Source organism: Cygnus atratus, unplaced genomic scaffold (genome assembly GCF_013377495.2).
Source record: "Cygnus atratus isolate AKBS03 ecotype Queensland, Australia unplaced genomic scaffold, CAtr_DNAZoo_HiC_assembly HiC_scaffold_44, whole genome shotgun sequence".
Lineage (NCBI taxonomy): Eukaryota > Metazoa > Chordata > Aves > Anseriformes > Anatidae > Cygnus > Cygnus atratus.
This window is the reverse complement of record NW_026110040.1, coordinates 133,382-153,358: the sequence shown is the minus strand read 5'-3', so window position 1 is coordinate 153,358 and position 19,977 is coordinate 133,382. Positions and strand designations below refer to the sequence as shown.

General features: G+C 60.9%; 1 protein-coding gene across 2 annotated transcripts; it reads left to right on the top strand.

Moving 5' to 3' along the window:
* The first annotated feature begins 1,238 nt into the window (after window positions 1–1,238).
* C3 (complement C3) lies at window positions 1,239–17,470 on the top strand. 2 transcript variants are annotated; one of them, XM_035571857.2, is made up of 40 exons: window positions 1,538–1,602; window positions 2,383–2,575; window positions 2,862–3,021; window positions 3,331–3,401; window positions 3,490–3,584; window positions 3,666–3,748; window positions 3,859–3,949; window positions 4,061–4,163; window positions 4,578–4,698; window positions 5,066–5,181; window positions 5,505–5,651; window positions 6,403–6,615; window positions 6,711–6,905; window positions 7,357–7,518; window positions 7,605–7,734; window positions 7,960–8,031; window positions 8,147–8,347; window positions 8,609–8,720; window positions 9,083–9,168; window positions 9,497–9,636; window positions 9,721–9,933; window positions 10,252–10,318; window positions 10,690–10,776; window positions 10,865–11,068; window positions 11,313–11,388; window positions 11,474–11,633; window positions 11,790–11,885; window positions 12,016–12,166; window positions 12,297–12,460; window positions 12,823–12,981; window positions 13,418–13,568; window positions 13,885–13,936; window positions 14,219–14,306; window positions 14,627–14,716; window positions 15,141–15,246; window positions 15,549–15,638; window positions 15,817–15,903; window positions 16,213–16,296; window positions 16,715–16,850; window positions 17,235–17,470. In XM_035571857.2, exons 1-40 carry the CDS (start codon window positions 1,538–1,540, stop codon window positions 17,374–17,376), a joined length of 4,959 nt encoding a protein of 1,652 aa, XP_035427750.2. In that variant the 3' UTR covers window positions 17,377–17,470. The 2 variants fall into 2 exon arrangements, with proteins under 2 accessions (XP_035427752.1, XP_035427750.2); XM_035571859.2 differs by lacking the exon at window positions 10,690–10,776 and having other exon boundaries at window positions 1,239–1,602; window positions 17,235–17,467.
* The last annotated feature ends 2,507 nt before the right edge of the window (window positions 17,471–19,977 follow it).

Below are 19,977 nucleotides of genomic sequence, written 5' to 3'. Positions count from 1 at the left end.
GGGTCACGTCTGGGGTGGACGAGATGGAGGTGGGTCCTGGTGGGGTCACGTCTGGGGTGGAGGCGACGGAGGTGGGTCCTGGTGGGACCAATTCTGGGGAGGAACCGATGGAGGTAGATTCAGGTGGGGTCACTTCTGGGGAGAAGCTACTACAGTTGAGGTCCAGGTGTGATCACTTCTAGGGAGGAGCTGACGGAGATGGGATCCTGGTGGGACCAATTCTGGGGAGGAGGCGATGAAGATGAGGTCCTGGTGGGACCTCTTTTGGGCAGGAGCAGCAGCAAAGACGAGGTTCTGGGGTGCAACCCCTTCTGGAGAGGAGCTGATGGCGACGGGATCCTGGTGGGACCAATTCTGGAGAGGAGCCCACGGCAGTGGGGGGTCCTTGCCCCCCCCAGAACACCCACGTCTGGGGAGGAGATGATGGCGCTGGGGCCCCGCGGCGCGGCCGTGGGGAGGAGCAGGCAGCGACCTTCGTCTTCCTACCACTGCCACCACGTCCGGGAGGGACGCGTTCCTTCCCCCTCCGCTCCTGCGTCTCAGGGTGGTGGTGGTGGTGGTGGTGGGTGGGGGTCCGGTGGCCTCGGGGACCCCCCGCCTGGGGGAAGAGCGGCGGCAGGGCCCGACCGAGGCCTTGGGATCGCGGGGGGCCGGAAGCTGTCGGAGCGGGGTGCTGCGCCTGCGCCCCGGGGAGCCGCGGGGGATGGCGGGAGCAGGCACCCGGATGTTGGGCTGGGGAGGAACTGGCACCCTTGGGTCCCTGGGGGGCCCCACTGGCATGCCTGGAGGTTGAGGGGGCCCGGGGGGGCCCAGCTGGATGGGGCGGTGGCCTGGTCCTGGTCTGTGGGGACCCAGGTGTTGGACATGGTGACCTGTCCTGTTCCATGAGGGCCCCAAGGACCCCCAGGTGGCCGGGGACAGTGACCCAGGACCCCCAGGTGCCTGGGGAAGGTGACCCAGGACCCCCAGAGCTCCAGGTGCTTGGGGATGATGACCCAGGTGTCCCAGGGACCCAGGTGCCCAGGGACAGTGACCCAAGACCCCCAGGGCCCCAGGTGTCCTGGGACGGTGACCCAGGACCCCCCACTCCCCGTCGTGTCCCGTGTCCCCCCTGTGCCCCCCTCCCCCCCCCGCTGTCCCTCCCCTTAGCAGTGTCGCAAGGGCCATGGCCCCCCGCCAGCCGCCTTCCCCGAAATGAGGAAGGAGCCGGGCCTCCCGGCAGCCCCTCCCTTTTTCGGGGGGGGGGCACACACATGGGTGACCGGGTATCCTTCCCTACCCTTATGTCCCCCATGGGGATGACTCCCACATCTCAGCCTCCCCCCCAGCTCCAGCCCCCCACCCAGGTGGCCCCCCCCCCCCGCTGCTGTGCGTGGGGTGACCCCCCCCAGTGTCCGTGGGGTGCTGGCATGGGTGACACTGGGGTGGTGACATGGGTGGCCCTGGGCATGTGGGTGTGGGTTACCCATTAACCAGTGGCGCGGACATAAAGGGATCCCCCCTGCCCCGTGTCCCCGTCGCCGACCCCCCCGCAGCCATGGGGCCTCGGGTGCTGCCCCTCATCCTCCTGCTGCTGCACGTGGCCCCCGCCCCCGCACAGATGTGAGTCATCCCCTCCCCACCCATGCTACCCCCCCCCCACAATCCCTCTCCCTCCAGGATTCCCCCTGCACCCATGGGACACCCTCCCCCATTAGGAACCCCTTTTCTGGGGACCCCACCACCCATGGGACATGCCCACCCATGGGACCCCCACCCTGGGAACCTGCAAGACTGCCCCACCCCCCCAGGGACCCCAATATCTATCAGCCCCCCTGACCTAGATCCCCCCCACCCCAGATGGGACCCCCATAGTGGAGACCCCCATGGCAGAGACCCCCCAACCCCCAGATCGGCCCCCCCATGACCAGAACCCCCCTATCCCAAATGACACCCCCACGTACAGGATCCCCAGACCCATGACCCCCACCTCAAGTTGTAGGACCCCCCCTTGTTCAGGACCCCCACCCCACGTGGACCCCCACACACCTTTTTGGGACTCCCATGGGAGTGGATGCTGGAGGGCAATGGGGGGATTTGGGGGTGCGATGGGGGGATTTGGGTGTGTAATGGGGGATATAGGGGTACGATGGGAGGATATAGAGGTGTGATGGGGGATTTAGGGGTGTAATGGGGGATTTGGGGGTGCCCCAGGCCCATGGGGCAGATCGGGGGGTCCCCAAGGTGCTAAGGGGGCACCGGTCAGGATCTCCCCAGGGAACTGGGTGCCATGGGGTCCCCAGGGTGGTTTCGGAGACGGAGCGGGGATGCTGTGCTGGGGCAGATTGGGAGAAGCTGGGGCTGTGCTGCAGCCCACCCCCCGTGATGGGTGATGTCCCCAAGGGTGACGATGGTGACACCGGCGGTGCTGCGGCTGGAGACGGATGAGCAGGTGGTGCTGGAGGCACCGGGGCTGTCGGCGCCCACCGAGGCCACCATCCTGGTCCAGGACTTTCCCCAGAAGCGCCAGGTGCTCCACCAGGTCCGCAGGCAGCTAAACGCCACCCACGGCATGATGACCACTGCCACCATCAAGGTCTGTCACCGTTCACGTGTCACCTCCCTGCCGGTCACGACCCCTTCTTGCTCAACCCCTATACGAGACAGCAGAGAATCTCCGCAGGGCTGGTGGGGCCTGGGGGAGGATGGCTACCAAAGGGACCACAGGGACTGTCACCCCGGGGTCCTTGGGGGCAGTTGTCCCAGGGTCCTTGGGGATGGTCACCTTGGGGTCCTTGGGGACGGTCACCTCAGGGTGCTTGAGGACTGCCACCTGGTGTCCCCATCCCCTGGGTGACACCCAGTGTCCCTTGTCCCCGCAGGTGCTGGCCAAGCTGCTGCCGTCAGTGGTGGGGAAGCAGTACGTGACGGTGACGGCACGCGTGGGCCAGGTGACTGTGGAGAAGGTGCTGCTGGTGTCACTGCAGAGCGGCCACATCTTCCTGCAGACCGACAAGCCCATCTACACCCCTGGCTCCACCGGTCCGTCCCGGGGTGCTGGGTCCTGTCATGGGGTCCTTAGGGGGCTGGGTACCCTCCATGGCACCTTGGGGTGCTGGTGGGACCTCAGGGTGCTGGGCTTCAGCACCCATTTGGGGCCATTCTCTTTATGGCCCCTATTGGGGTTCAGGACCCATGTGGGGACCTCCCCATGATGTCCTCGCTGGGGTCCAGCATCCACGCGGGGACATTTCCAGAGGGCCCCAGCACCCATTCTGGGCCATCCCCAACACCCATTCATGGATGTCCCCACGATGTCCCCCTCACCCTGTCCCCTGTGTCCTCCCCCAGTGCTCTGCCGTCTCTTTGCCCTGAGCCACTTCATGGAGCCGGTGCTCAAGACGGTGATTGTGGAGATCAAGGTGGGTGGCTGCTGATGACACGTGGACATGGTGACACGGGGACACGGCCACCCATCTCACCATTCCCAACCACCCCATGTCCCCGCAGACGCCCGACAACGTCATCATCAAGCAAGTGCCCGTGTCCTCCCCCATGAAGAATGGGATCTTCTCCCTCAACCACAATTTGCCCGAGGTTATCAGGTGTGTGCCCCCCTCCCGGAATGGCCCAGGCACATCCCTGGCCCTGTCCTTGTCCCCTCACCCTGTCCCAACTTCTTCCAGCCTGGGGACGTGGACCATCATGGCCAAATTTGAGGACTCACAGGAACAGGTCTTCAGCACCCAATTCGAAGTCAAGGAGTATGGTACGGTGGGGTAGGGGGGCTCCAGATGTGGGGGTCCATTGGGTGTCACCCCCTATCCCAATCCCCTCGGTCCCTCGTGCCCCAGTGGACGCCGGGTGTCCCTTCCGCAGTGCTGCCGAGCTTTGAGGTGACCCTGGAGCCCGAGGAGAAGTTCCTCTACATCGACAGGAAGGAGAATTTCCGGGTGTCCATCACAGCCAAGTGTGTGTGGGGGGGACACCCCAAAATGACGTGGTGACATCGGGTGGCAGTGATGAGGACGGACGGTGACGGGGATGTGGGGCGATGGTGGCAGAGGTGACTTTTCCCCAGGTACCTCTATGGGAAACGCCTGACGGGGACAGCCTTCGTCCTCTTTGGCGTTATGGTGGAAGACGAGAAGAAGAGCATCCCCCAGTCCCTGCAGCGCATCCAGGTGCCCCCTGTCCCCATCCCTGCCCCCTGTCCCCATTCCAGTCCCCTGCTGAGCTGCGTGTCCCTCATCATTTTCCCCTGTTGAGCTCTGCCATCCCGTCCCCAATCCCTGTCCCTGTCCCCATCCTTGTCCCCACAGAGGCATGCTGTCATTGTCCCCAACCCTGTCCCTGTCCCCTCTACCCACTGAGCCTCTGTCCCTGTTCCTATCACTGTGCTGTCTCCCTGTCCCTACCCCTGCTAAGCCCTGCTGTCCCCATCCCTGTGCCGCATCCCCATCCCCGTCTCTGCTGAACCCCCTGTCCCCATCCCACCCCTGTCCCGATCCCCGTGGCTGTCCCCTGTCTCCATGCCCATCCATGTCCCCATCCTGGTCCCCGTGGCTGTCCCCTGTCCCACTGACCCCTTGCTGCAGGTGATTGATGGGGACGGGGAGGCTTCACTCTCCATGGGCATGCTGCGGCAGCGATTCGTCAACATCCAGGAGCTGGTGGGACACTCGCTCTACGTCACTGTCACTGTCCTCACCGAGTCGGGTATGCAGGGGGGATGTATGGGGACAGCTGGCACATGTCGGGCTACATCCTGGATGTGTCTGTCACTGTCCTCAGTGACTTGGATAGGTCTGGGGACACGTGGGGTCATAGGTGGATGGGGCCAGTAGGGACATGGGGTTGGGGACAGAAAGGACAAGGATGCATGGGGACAGGAGCACGTGGGGCTGGGGACAGCGAGGATGGGGACACATGGGGTTGGGGACAGCAGGGATGAGGGCAGGCAGAGATGGGGACAGTGCGGATGGGAACAACCAGGGCTATCCGACGTCGGACGGGGCTGTCCCCTGGGGGATGAGGAGCCCTGGCCTGGCACCAGGTGACATTGCCATCCCCATGGCCACCGCAGGCAGTGACATGGTGGAGGCGCAGCGCACTGGTATCCACATCGTGACGTCCCCATACACCATCCACTTCACCCACACCCCCAAGTACTTCAAGCCGGGGATGCCCTTTGACCTGACGGTAACGGCACCTGGGGACAGGGACAGGGACGATGGTGGTGTCAGCCCAGGACCCCAGTGGCACCAGGGTCTTCTGCATGGGGATGGGGAAAGGGGAAGCCCAGGGGTCTGTGGGTGAGGGGACCTGGAACCAGGGTCTGTCCCTATGTCATGTCCCCGCGCCACCTGGATGGCACCTGGGGGTTGGGGGTCTGTCCCTGTGTCATGCTGTGTCCCCATGTCACCTCCCTGTGCTGCGCCCCCCCCCCTGCTGAGTTGTGTCCCTGTGCCATGTCCCCTTTGTGTCCCCGTGCTGTGTCCTATGCCATACCGCATCCTCCACAGGTCTATGTCACCAATCCTGACAACTCCCCAGCTCCGCGTGTCCGCGTCAAGGCCCAAAACTTCCAGGGCCTCGTCTCCACCCAGCGTGATGGCACCGCCAAGCTGGTCCTCAACATGCCAGCCAACAAGGACTCTGTCACCATCACCGTGAGTGGGGACGGGGACAAGGACCTTGGGGCTGGGACGGCTGGGTACAGGATGTGGGGACAGGGTTCACTGAGATAACTGAGGTGGCCAAGATGTCCAGGGTGACAAAGGACCGTTGGCAGCATGGTCACCATTGACCAGGGTCCAGGACAGTAGGGTTGGGGGACCAGGATGGAGTAGACATCCATGGTGGGGCCACGCGTCAGAACTACTCCAGGTACCATTGACAAAGGACCAAGATGGCCATAGTTGGGGGGATATGCGTGGCAGAGATGACTACGGTGGTCAAAATGTCCAGAACGACCGAAGACCAGGGAATGGTGTTCTTGGTCACCATTGACCAAGGAGCAGGATGGCTGGTGTCAGGTGGACTGTGATGGCTGGGGCAATTGGGTTGACCAAGTCCTCCAGGGTGACCCAGGGCCAGAATGGTCAGAGACCAGCATGGCAAAGCCACCCAAGGGGACTAAAAAACAAGATTGCCAGCATCAAGGGAATCAGGGTGTCCGAAACATCCAGGGTGGCTGAGATGACCAGGAAAGCCAAGGACCAGAGCAGTGAGGTCAAGGGGACCAGGATGGCTGAGACCTCCATGGTGGCCGAGTCATCCATGGAGGCCAAGACCTCTGTGATGGCCAAGTCGTCTGTGGCAGCCAAGATTTCCATGGTGGTCGAGACCTCCATGGTGACCCCTGCCCAGGTTCCTGCCTCTCCCTGTTGACCAAATGCTGCCGTGTCCTCCATGCTGCAGGTCACTACAGACCAGACAGACCTGCTGCCCGACCGCCAGGCCTCGCAGGAGATGACTGCCAAGGCATACAAGAGCCAAGGTGGCTCCGGCAACTTCCTCCACCTGGCTGTAGGGTCCAGCGAGGTGCAGCCTGGTGACAACCTCCCCGTGAATTTCCACCTCAAGAGCAACAGTGATGCCGTCCGCAAATCCGTTTCCTACTTCACCTACCTGGTGAGCACAGCTGGCTTCTGCCACCCATCCGACCCCATCCCAGGGCTCTGGGTGTCTGGGCATCCACTCACACTGCCTTTTCTTGCCCACCACAGATCCTGAACAAGGGGCACATCGTCCATGTGGGGAGGCAGCCACGTGAAGGTGACCAAAGCCTGGTCACCATGTCACTGCCGGTGACGGCCAACCTCATCCCTTCCTTCCGCATCGTGGCCTACTACTTCGTGATGCCAAACGAGATCGTTGCTGACTCCGTCTGGGTTGACGTCAAGGACACCTGCATGGGCAGTGTGAGTGTGTCTCCATCACCCCAGGGGTTGGGGGGGTTATGGGGGCACTGGTTGGCCTTTGGAAGGGGTTTAGGTGGCCCTTGAGAGGACTGGGTGGCCCGTGATGGTTTTGGGTGGCATTAGGTGATTTGGATAGTCCATGGGGGGATCAGGTGGCCCATGAGGGGGTTGGCTGTTCTAGGGGGGCTTGAACGTTCTTGGGAATCTTGAGTGTCCTATAAGGGCCTTGGACATCCCATGGATGCCTTGGGCATCCCATGAATGCTTTAGGTGGTCGATGGGTGGCCCAGGTAGCCCATTGGTGGTCCAGATGTCTCATGGCATGAGACACAGCCATCAACCACTTCTGGAGGACTCCAGCACCTTGTGGGGGCACCCATGGGGCAGCTCTTGGGGGTGTTGAAGGCTTTTTGGGTGCCCCATGACCTCAAACCTGCTGTGTCCCCCATAGCTGGTAGTGAAGGGAGCGACAGAAGCTGACAGCCGGGTGCATGAGCCTGGGACACCCATGCGGCTGCGCATCGAGGGTGACCATAAGGCCCATGTGGGGCTGGTGGCTGTGGACAAGGCTGTCTTCGTCCTCAGCAAGAAGAACAAGTTCACCCAGACCAAGGTGGGCGCCCAGGTTCCCCTCCCTACTGTCCCCACCATCCCCAGGTGACACCAGTTGCTGTCATGCTCGTCCCTTGTCGGCTACAGGTTTGGGACACGGTGGAGAAGAGTGATATCGGCTGCACCGCCGGCAGCGGGAGGGATCATATCGGTGTCTTCGCGGATGCTGGCCTCAGCCTGGCCTCCAACATGAATATCAACACGCCACAGAGATCTGGTAGGGGACACACTGGGAATGGGGACAGCCTGGGGTGACACTGTGAGGATGGGGCACCCCAAGGTTGGGGGTATGACATCCTTAGCATTGGGTTGTGTCACCCTGGGGCTGGGGGAGGTGACATCTTGGGGATGAGGATGTGGCACCTCGGGGATGGGGATGTAGCTCCTGGGGTTTGGGTTTGTGGCACCCTGGGGCCCTGACCCAAGTCACCTCTGTCCCCAGATGTCCACTGTGAAAAGCCTGCGAAACGCAAGCGCCGCAGCCTGCAGCTCATTGAGTACAAAGGCCAAAAGGGTAGGTGGCCCTGGGGACACCAGCTTGTCCTGTGTCCCTGGGGACACCAGACTGTCCCCTCACTGGGGATGCTGGAGTGTCCCATGTCCTGAGGGTGCCATCTGGGTGCTGGCAGCGGCCGAGTACACCGACAAGAATCTGCGCAAGTGCTGTGAGGATGGCATGAAGGAGAACCTCATGGGCTACAGCTGCGAGAAACGGGCCACCTACATCCTGGACGGCAATGCCTGTACCCAGGCCTTCCTCAACTGCTGCACCTACATCAAGGGCATCCGTGACCAGAAGCAGCGCGAGTCCCATCTCGAGCTGGCTCGAAGCAAGTGCTGGGCAATGGTGGGGTGGTGGCCAGGCACGATGGTTGGGCAAAGGTGGAGAAATGCTGGGGTGAAGACTGGGGTCTTCAAGCATCACTGAAACTTGGGCAAGGGTTGGGCAAAGGTTGGGCAGAGGTTGGGCGATGCTTGGGCAAGGGTTGGGCGATACAAGGATGGTGCTTGAATGATGCTGGGGGTGATGCCACCCCTACCCAGGGCTGGGACCCCACAGCCATGGTTGAGAGGGCTGCTGCTATCCCCAGGCGAGATGGACGGTGGCTTCCTGGATGATGAAGACATCACCTCACGGAGCCTCTTCCCAGAGAGCTGGCTGTGGCGGGTGGAGGAGCTGACAGAGCCGCCCAATGAACTGGGGTGAGCCCCACAACCTCGCCCCAGTACTGTTGCCACTCCGGCCTGGCTTGGGGCCATCACCACCCCGTGTCTCAACCTGGTGATTCATTACCTCTGCTCCATTTACCTCTGAACCCCCACTTGCCCAGCTTTGGGACAAGATGTGACCCCCTCAGTCTAGACTGGGGCCCCATATGCCCCCCTCCCGCTGCTTTGGGACCAACTATGACCCCTCGATCCAGCTCATAGTCCACCTGCACCCCACCCATCCAGCTCAGTAGTCACCTACAACCCCCTGGTCCAGCTTGGTGGCTTCTTACACCCCTCTGGCCCGGCTTGGGGCTAGCTATGACCCCCCCCTTGGTGGTTTACACCCCCTCCAGCATCTCTACGAAAATACTGCCTGTATACCTGAAGGACTCCATCACCACCTGGGAGGTCCTGGCTGTCAGCCTCTCTAAGAAAAAGGGTATGTGGAGGGATTTCAGAGGACCCAAGGAGTTCCCCAAACCTTGGGGGTGGTCTCTGGGACTTGAGGAGTCCCCAAAACCTGGAGGGGTTACTTGGGCTTTGACGGGGGGAGGGGGGGGTGTCCTCCAAAATCATGGAGGGATGTGTAACTCTGGAGAGAGTTCCAAACTCTGGGGAGATCCATGGGACTTGAGGGGTCCCTCACACCTGGAGGGAACTCTATGAGACTTGAGAGATGTCCCAAAGCCTTGGGGATGTCCCTGGGACACAAAGGGCCAAGCGAGCTCATGAGCTTGAACCCCACATCCCCTGGGACCGCTGTGCAGGGCTGTGCGTTGCTGACCCCTATGAGATCACAGTGATGAAGGAGTTCTTCATCGACCTGCGCCTGCCCTACTCGGTGGTAAGGAATGAGCAGGTGGAGATCCGTGCCATACTCTACAACTACTGGAAGAACAAGATCAAGGTTGGTGGGTGGCCCACCCCTGGGCTTCTGGGGGGGGTCTGTGGCCACCAGAACCTCACGGACAACATCTTTCTGTGCCCGCAGGTACGCGTGGAGCTGATGTACAACCCAGCCCTGTGCAGCGCCTCCACCTCCAAGGCTCGCTACCAGCAGATCTTCGAGCTGGAAGCCCAGTCGTCGCGTGCTGTGCCCTTCGTCATTGTGCCCTTGCAGCTGGGGCAGCACGAAGTCGAGGTGAAGGCAGCTGTCTGGGGCAGTTTTGTGTCTGATGGTGTCAAGAAGAAGCTCAAAGTCGTGGTGAGTGGGTCATTGCTACTCATGGTACCTCTACCGTGAGGTGCCACCTTGGTCTGTGAGAGGTCCCCAGGTCTTCCTGGCCCTCTTGATATCCCCATGGCATCCCCATCTACACTTCATCCTGGTGTTGGTACCCAGGGATGAAGGATTCCCCATTCAGGATGCCCAAGGGTGGTCTCCTGGGGTCTCTCCCAGTTTGTCCCATGACCTTCATGTGCTGGTTTACACTGCAACACCTTTCCTCACCAACCTGGGGAGGCCGGGAAGGGGTAGCTCAAAACCAGCACAGCCTTGAGCATTGGCCTCTCACCTCTGCAGCCTGAAGGGATGAGGCTGGAGAAGACAGTGCAGATAGTTGAGCTGGACCCAAAGACGAGAGGACACGGTGAGTGGCCCCTGGCCGGTCTTGGGGACATCTAATCCCCATGGGGACACTGAGTGGGGGACAAGGGAAACTGGGAAATCCCGCTGTGTGTTTGGGGCATGATGGATGTACCACCAAGAGCAGGACTTGAGCATCTTGGGGGACAAAAAACATTCTGCTATGGAGCCGGGGAATCCTGGGGGACAAGGAATACCCCACTATTGGGCTGGGCCATCCTAGGGGACCAGGGACATCCAACTGTGGAGCAGAGGCATCTCGAGGGAGGAAGGACACCCTGGTATGGATCTGGAGCAGGGCTGGGTCACCTCAGGGAAGGGGGAGATGAAGGATTTGGGGCCACCCACCTCCATCCTGGCCTTCCTACCCTGCAGACGGTGTCCAAGAAGTGAAGGTGACGGCAGCAAACCTCTCTGACATCGTCCCCAACACTGAGTCAGAGACAAAAGTCAGCATCCAAGGTGACAGCAGGGGAGAGGGAACGCATAGGGATGGGCCGGGAGGGGACAGGACACTCCTGGCCTGACACCTTTCCTTCCCCTGGTCCAGGCAACCCTGTGTCCATCATGGTGGAGAAAGCCATCGATGGGGAGAAGCTGAAGCACCTCATTGTGACGCCGTCAGGCTGCGGGGAACAGAACATGATTGGGATGACACCCACCGTCATTGCCGTCCACTACCTGGACAACACGAACCAGTGGGAGAGCTTCGGCGTTGACCGCCGCACCGAGTCCATCGCCTTGATTAGAAAGGGTAGGAGCATCCCCAAGGGGATAAGAGCATCCCTTCGGTCTCCTCCTTTGGGGTGCAAAATGTCACCATCACCCAAGGGGATAAAGCAACTTGCATCTTTGGAGAGGACATGGCTTGAGTGCTACCAGTTTGAGGATTTCTAGAGCTACTGGTTTGCACTGGGATGTGCACCAGAGGGGAGGCTGGTGGTCTGAAGCCACCCCAAGGTGTTCCTTTCATTGGCCAACTGCCATCTCCTCACCAGGTTACACCCAACAACTCGCTTTCCGGAAAGAAGACAGCTCCTATGCTGCCTTCACCAACCGCCCATCCAGCACCTGGTGAGGGAGGGTCCCATTTCCAGCTCATCCCTGGGGGGTCCAGGTGACAGGGCTGGACATGACACTGAGGTCCCCCTGTCCCCAGGTTGACAGCCTACGTGGCCAAGGTCTTTGCCATGGCCATCAAGATAGTGGACATCGAGCCAGAGGTGGTTTGTGGGGCTGTCAAATGGCTCATCCTGGAGAAGCAGAAGCCGGATGGGATCTTCCAAGAAGATGCTCCTGTCATCCATAAGGAGATGGTGGTATGGTGGGACCCAAGGCCTACTCATGGCCAAACCTTTTGGCTCAAGGACAGGCTTTTGGGATGAGCTGTGGGGGGAAAAAAACTGCACTGGGCAACAGGAACGAGAGTTGTGTGGACATAGATCTGAGGATTTTTCCCACATATCATTACGCAGGGAGGCTACGAGGGTGCCGAGCCAGAGGTGTCACTGACAGCATTTGTCCTCATCGCGCTGCAGGAAGCCCGGCAGATCTGCAAGGACCACGTCAAAGTGAGTAGCCCAGTGTGGGGAGAGGGGAGACAGCAGGCACCCGTCACACAGAAGGGCGGCGCTTCGAGGCGAGGTGCCCAACCCTTATAGCAGCCACCTGAGAATCAAAACTGCCATCCTTTCTGCTCAGAGCTTGGACGGGAGCATCAACAAAGCCTCCGAATACCTTGCCCGGAGGTACCAATCGCTGGCCCGACCCTACACAGTGGCCCTGACCTCCTACGCCCTAGCCCTGACAGGGAAACTCAACAATGAGAAAGTTCTCATGAAGAGCTCCAAAGGTGATGTCCCACTGGGAGACACACCTAGGGTGGGTGGGGGGAGTTATGGGTCACCCGCTGGGTGCTGGAGTGGGATGGGGACGACAAGTTGCCACCAAGGGTGGGTTTTGAGGGCTCGGTGTCGCCCCAGGCGGCATCCGCTGGGTGGAACGTAACGCCCACACCTACAACATCGAGGGGACGTCCTATGCCCTGCTGGCCCTGCTGTACATGGAGAAGACGGAGCTGACAGGACCGGTGGTCCAGTGGCTGTCCCAGCAGAACTACTTCGGTGGTGGCTACGGATCCACGCAGGTGGGCTACGGACATCCCTGGCACCCTTGGGTGCTGCTCTGGCCCCCACGGCCATGGGGGAGTGGAGGTTGGTAGGGGGAAGAGGAGGGGTTGATGGCTTTATTGGGGAGCTGGGGGGTCACTGGGGACCCCCAGGAACATGGGGTTCCCCTGGGCACCCCTCCGGACCCTGGGGGTCTCCCAGGGACATGTCCTGTCTCTCAGGGTCCACCTCTGGTCTTTAGGACCCTTCGAGAGTCTTCAAGTGACACGAGGTGGCTCCAGAACTTGGGGTGACCTCGGGTTCGGGGCCATCCAGGTGGCTCTGGGGATGCCCCAGCTGGTGTCCCCAAGCCATGGTGACACGGGTGGTGTTCCCGCAGGCCACCATCATGGTGTTCCAGGCGCTGGCCCAGTACCAGGTGTCGATGCCACGGCAGCTTAAGCTCAACCTCGACGTGTCAGTGCTGCTGCCGCGCCGTGCCAACGCTATCACCTACCGCATCGAGAACAGCAACGCCCTGGTGGCACGCTCTGCTGAGGTACCAGCACCCTCGTCACCTGTGTCACTGGTGGCTGCCACCAGGACAGCGGGGAGGTGGCACGTTGGGGTGCCTTGGTGGCACCGCGTGCCCTGCCGGTGCTGTCCCCTTTGTGTCCTGGGATGTCCCCATCCCCTTCAGGTCCCTCCGTGTCCTCTGACTTCCTTGTCCCCTCTGAGTCCTTCTGTGTCCTGGAATGTCCCCGTACCCTCCAGGGATATCCCTATGACCTTCATGTCTTGCAGTAGCCCTGTCCCCTGCATGCCCCTCCATGTCCTGGGATGTTCCTGTCCCCTCCATGTCCCGGTGTCTATCCATAGCCCAGGATGCCACATCCCTTCCACATCCCTCCCAGAGTATGTCGCTGTAGCTCCCCAACGTCCTCTGTCCCTCTCCAACATCCCCTGTCCCCCCTCACTGTCCCCTGTCCCCACAGACCAAGCTGAACGAGGACTTCACGGTGAAAGCTGAGGGCACGGGCAAGGGGACAATGACGGTGGTGACCGTCTACAACGCCAAGGTCCCCGAGAAGGACAACAAGTGTGACAACTTTGACCTGCGGGTGGACGTGGAGGACGTGAAGATGGGTGAGTCCCCAAGTGTCCCCCATGTGTCCTCTTCTTGTTCCCACCATGTCCCACTGGGCGCTTCCCACGTCTCCTCCATGTCCCCTCATGTCCCTCCACGTCCCCTTCCATGTCTCTCATGTCAACGGTATTTCCATGTCCCCCTTCTATCCCTCTCCACATACCCCTGTCCCTCCAGACCCCCATGTCCCCTCCAGGTCCCCCTGGGTCCCTTCACCCCCTCCTTCCCCCCAGTCCCTCACTGATCCCTGTGCTCCCCCTGGCTTCCTCCCATGTCCCCCAAGGGTGGCAGCAGTGTCCTTGTGTCTCCTCACAGGCAAGGAGCCGGAGGGCATCATCCGCTCTGTCAAGATCACCATCTGCACCAGGTGGGACGCGATGGAGACATCAGAGATGTTGGGGACATCAGAGATGTTGGGGACAGCAGGAACATCGGAGACAGGGAGGGGAATGGGGCTGCTGGGAACAGGGACACCAGGAACGAGGATGGGGACACTGGGATGGGGACACTGAGGACAAACAGGGCTAAGCCCCTCCTTGTCCCACAGGGATCCCTGGGAATGGGGACTTTGGGGGGTGGAGGGTGGGGGGGAATGAGGGAACTGAGCATATTGGGGACAGGGAGGTGGTCTCATCCCGGTCCCCCGCAGGTACCTGGACAACGTGGATGCCACCATGTCCATCATTGATGTCTCCATGCTCACGGGCTTCTCCCCGGACATCCAGGACCTGAAGAGAGTGAGTGCAAGGACATGGGGACACGTGTGGGGACACTCGGGGGACACGGGGCCTTGCATCTTCATGTCCTCATGTCCCAGTGTGTGCCCCTGTGTCCCCCATGTCCTTGTCTTCCCACATCCCTGTGTGTGACCGTCTCCCGAAATCCCTTGCATCCCTGCAAGTCCCCTGCATCCTGGCATAGCCAGGTCCCACCATGTGTCACCACGTCCCCATGTCCCTCTGTGCCCATGAGTCCTTCTGTGTCATGGTGTGGCCGTGTGTTCTCACATGTCCCTTCATGTCCTGCATGCCTGCTGTCACTGTGTCCCCATCCCCAGCTCTCGGAGAGCGTGGAAAGGTACATTTCCAAGTTCGAGATCAACCAAGTACTGTCGGACCGCAGCAACCTCGTCATCTACCTCGACAAGGTGGGGACATGGGGATGGGGACAAGATGAAGATGAGAATGGGGACAGGATGAGGATGAGGATGGGGATGTGATAGGGCAGGGGTGGCACAGGATGGGGATGAGGATGAGGTGGGACTGTATGGGGATGGGGACAGGGACGAGGATGGGATAGCATGGAGATGGGGACAGCGGAGGGACGGGGACAAGGAAGGGCACAGGTTGGAGTTGGGGGCACGGGCAGGGACAGGAAGGGGACAGGGATGGGGATGAAGCTGGGGACACAGGTCAGGACAGGACACAGGTAGGGGCAGGAACAGGGATGGGTCGCACGGTGACCATACAGGGACATGGATGGACATGGGGATGGGGCCAGGGCCAGGCTGGGGTCTGGGGTGCTGCCTCCCCGCCTGGCTGACTGCTGTCCCTGTCCTCGTGCCCCCCCAGGTGTCCCACCAGGTTGAGGAGTGCATTGCCTTCAGGGCTCACCAGCAGTTCCAGGTGGGCCTGATCCAGCCCGCGTCCGTCACCGTCTACAGCTACTACAAGATCGGTGCGCCCCCGTGTCCCCTTGTGTCACCTTGTGTCCCCTTATGTCATCACTGGGTCCCCTCTGGCTCCGTACTCCCCTCTGTGACCCCACTACCACCCACAAGGCCCCCTGTGTCCCCTCTCCTCCACATCCCCTCTGTCCCCTCCCGTCCATTTGTCCCATCACGTCCCTGCTGATTGTCCCCCATGCACGTGTCCCCAGGTCCCCCCATGTTCCCGCTGACCCTCTCCCTCCATGTCCCCATGTCTGCCCTGATCCTTTTCCCTTGTGTTCTCCCTCCGTGTCCCCTCATGTCCCCACAGATGACCGCTGCACCCGTTTCTACCACCCGGACAAGGATGGTGGGCAACTGAAGAAGATCTGCTATGGGGACGTGTGCCGCTGTGCTGAAGGTGACACAGGGACACAGGGACATGGGGGCAGAGACTGGGTCACACCCCCACCGTGATGGGGGCACGTCATTGCTGCGATGGGATGTGCCATCGCTGCAGTGGGACACGTCATGGCCATGATGGGACAGGTCATGGCCATGAAGGGACACATCACTGCCCTGTCCCCATGTCCCTGCAGAAAACTGCTTTGTGCGGCAGCAGCAGGACAGCCCCATCACGGTCAACCAGCGCATTGAGCGTGCCTGCGAGCCAGGGGTTGACTATGGTGAGACACGAGGGACATGGGGACGGAGGGACGTGGGGCACATGGGGTGAAACTGCGGAATTGTGGGGCACAAGGGGGGAACATAAGGGACATTGCGGGTATACGAAGGGGGACTTGGGGTGACACGGAGAGTGCAGAGAGACAGGAGGGGATGGAGGGGACATGGAGGGACACAGGAGGAAAAAGAGGGGACACCAGAGTGAGACACAGAGGGACAGGAGGGGATGCAGAGGGACTTGGGGAGGAGAAGAGGGGACAGAGGGGCCTGCTGCCAGGGGGAGGGTGACATGGTGGTGTCCCTGTCCCCAGTGTACAAGGTGAAGCTGGTGGAAATGGAGCAGACATCATCTCATGACAACTACATCATGACTATCCTCTCCGTCATCAAGATGGGTACGAGCACCCCAGGGCCCAGGGGACAAGGCCACCCTAAGGGACATGGAAGGGGTCACCTAGGGCAGGGGACACCCAAGTGGCTGGGGCACAGCGGTGCTCATGTAGGGTGGTGTCACCCAAGGTTTCTTGGGGACACCTGTGAGGGTTGGTGGCACTCATGTGGGGTGGGGACACCCAGGGGTGCTGGAGATAGCTGGGGACACCCATGGCTGGTCACTGGGATGGGGCCACCCACAGCTGATGAACTGGGTGATGCCACCCGGGGGCAGTGACAACAGTGGGGTGATGCCACCAAGGATGCCAATAGCCCCCTGTGGAAGGGAATTCCCCAATGGGGGACACATCAGAGCGGGTGTCCCTGGCGGGTCGGGGTGGGGGTGACATGTCACCTGCGTGTCACCCCTCCCTGGGACAGGCACCGATGAAGACCCAAGTGGAAGCAACCGGACCTTCGTGAGCCATCAGCAGTGCCGGGACGCTCTGAAGCTCCAGCCTGACCAGGACTATTTGGTCTGGGGGCTGGCCTCCGACCTGTGGGTCACCGGCACTCGGTAGGGACATGGGAACATGTGTGGGGACGACGAACGTGCATGGGGACAGGGGAACATGCATGGAGACAAGGGACACGGGGGTGAGCCCAGCCAGGACTGCGAGCTCTTGGTAGCCACTGAAGTGTGTGCTGCCTGTCCTGGGACACGCCTGGGGACATGGGGACACATATGGGGACATGCAGGGGGAAACACACATGGGGACATGGGAATGGGGACAGGGATATGGGGACACATGGACAGGGGGACAATGACACCCAGGCACACCCTGCTGCACCCCGAGCTTCTCTGCTGTCTCATATGGGGTCATGTACCCTATCGCACCTGTCACCAGCGTGCCAACCCCCTTCTACCTCATGACCCCTCTTGTCCCCCCGCTGTCCCCAGCTTCTCCTACCTCATCGGCAAGGACACGTGGCTGGAGACGTGGCCGTCGGAGGTGGCCTGCCAGGACCCCGAGCTGCAGCCCCTCTGCCAGGACTTCATTGAATTCTCCGAGGCCATGACCATATTTGGGTGCCCCTCCTGAGCGGGTGCTCCCCACCCATGGGTGCCCCCACCCTCCTGTCCCCTGTTACTCTCTTTTTCTGGGGGGGGAGTTAAAAATGTCCTTTCTCACAGCCCGGCTCTGGCAGTGTCATGGGGGACGTGGGAACGGCGGACTTCATGGGTGTCATGGGGACATCACAGGGAACATAGGACTCCAAAGGGGATGGCAGAGTCATGGGGGCATCATAGAGGACAGGGGGACTCCGTAGGGGATGGCACGCTCATGCAGACCCTGTAGGGGACATGGGGAGCCCTTAGGGGTCATAGGAGCCACAGAGGAGTCTGGGAGAGGCCCTTGGGGATCAGCTCATGGCATTTAGTGCGCAGTGCTGCACTGTCCTCAGCGTGCGGTGCTGCACGGTGCTCGGTGCACGGCCCTTGGTGCATGGTGCTGCACAGCACTGCACGGTGCTCAGCCTGTGGTGCACAGTGCTGCACAGCCCCCAGTGCTGCACACCTCTCAGTGCACATCTCTGCATGCTGCTCAGTTCCTGGCGCTGCGTGGCGTTGCTGCACGGCGCTGCACGCCTCTCACTGCCTGGCCTCAGCACCCAGCCGGGACACAGGTTGCTGCAGCCGCATGCTGGCGGTTTCCTGCTTTCCCAGCAAGGCCCTGCGCCGGCAGCGCTTTCCGGTGGCTTTATCAGCACCCGCAGCTGCTGCTGGAGCACACCTGGGCACAACCATGCACATGTGTGGGGCATGCATGTGGGTGCGTGCACAGGCACGGTGCAATGCATCAATGGTGCATATGCAAGCGTGGGTGCAACACATCCGTGTGGCTGCAAACAGGCGTGGGTGCGTACACATAAGTAGGTGCATGCACGAGTGTGTGCAGGCATGGTGCAAGCATGCACCAGTGTGTGCATGTTGCAGCTGGGCATTACCACGTGTTTATGCACTGGCACAAGCAGGTGCATGGGGCACATGGTGCAAGCACATACCATGGGCATGTGACCACGTGTGCCATGGGGGCGTGCATGGGGAAGCACACATGGGGACATGGGAACATAGGGACATGGGATATGGGGACACTGGGGGGGGGGGGGGCTGCAGAAGGTGGCAGAGCAGCTGCAGGTGAGAGGGGACATGGGTGACATGGGGGATATGGGGACATGGGGGGACAATAGGGGATGGGGGACATGGGACTCCCCCCACCCTGGGGCCACCCTTGCCACTACACTACAGGGGGCACCAGCCTGGGGATGTGGGTGCCACCACCTTGGGGACGTGGGTGCCTGGGTGGCCCTATAGGTATGGGGGTGCTGGAAGGTTTGGGGGAGTGTCAGCACCCAGGTGTATGGGTGCTGAAGGGCGGGGTGGATTCTCTGGTGGCTCGTATAGGGTTGTGCATGGAGTGTTGATGACCTGGACCCTTCAGACCCCGACCCTCACCCTCTTGGTTGTCTGGATCCATTTTTGGAAGCCTGCTGGGACCCCGTTTATCACTTCTGACAGCCCTGGCACTCAGGACAGGAATAAAGTGTGGATTCTCAGGTGTCTCCTATAGGGTTGTGCACGCGGTGCTGATGCTCTGGGTGCACCCCAACCTGGGGGGCCCCTTCAGGAACCCCCCACCCTTACCCCTCCACCCTGATCCTAAAATAAAAGTGAGAAAAAAATGTTGGGTGCCAGAATTCAATGGGGTGGAGAGGCAAACGTGGGGGTACAGGGGCAAACTGGGGGGGGGCCTGGGGGGAATTCTGGAGCTATTTACACACTCGCACATGCACATTTCCATTTGCACACGTGCATGTGTACATGTGTCTGCATGGCTAGTTGCACTTGCATTTGTGCACGGGGATGCATGTGCACGTGGATGGGCATTTCCAAACAGGCTCGCCTTTGTACATGCATGTGCATTTGCACACCTTCTTGCGTGAGCACACACATGCAAAACTGCACATGCACGTAGGAGTCCAGGAATCCACCCCTCCCTCTAGGGGGGACTTCAGAGAATCTCCCTTTTTAGGTGGAAATTAAGCCACTTTGGAGCACCAGGAACCATAAATAAATTTACTTAATTAATAAATAAAGTGTCTTCAAGTACCAGACAATAACTTAAGGGGGGAGGACCCCCCCCAGGCCGGCTGGGGGGGGGGAAGGGGGGGCAGCAGGGACCCCCCACGCCTCTGGGCATGGGGGGGGATCCACAGTCCCTGCTGTCCCCAAAATGGGAGTCTGTGAGGTTCCTTGATGTCCCCAATGTCCCCAAATGTCCAGCATGAGGGTCGGGCCTGCGAGGTTCCTTGATGTCCCCAAGGAGGGGGCTTCAGTACCCCAAATCTCCAGGCAGGGGGGCCTGCAAGGTCCCTTGGTGTCCCCCATGTCCAGGCACGAAGGTCTGCAAAGTCACTTGATGTCCCCAGATCTCCCAGCTGGGGATCTCCAGCACCAAATATTCAATGGGGGGGTCTGCAATGTCCCTTAATGTCCCAAATCTTCAAGGGTGGAGGTCTCCGATGTCCCCAGCCTCCGAGCAGAGGTGTCACCAGCCCCAGATCTCCAGGCATGGAGGTCAGCAATGTCCCTCGACGTCCCCAAACCTCCAACGAGGGGGGTGACCATCCCCAAACCCCTC

Excerpts from the sequence above, each read along its gene's own strand:
- C3 (XM_035571859.2), top strand. The coding sequence starts at position 1,433 with ATGGGTGGCCCTGGGCATGTGGGTGTGGGTTACCCATTAACCAGTGGC. Across the intron at positions 7,519-7,604 it reads ACAAGTTCACCCAGACCAAG|GTTTGGGACACGGTGGAGAA; the intron begins GTGGGCGCCCAG and ends TGTCGGCTACAG. Across the intron at positions 8,348-8,608 it reads CCATCTCGAGCTGGCTCGAA|GCGAGATGGACGGTGGCTTC; the intron begins GCAAGTGCTGGG and ends TGCTATCCCCAG.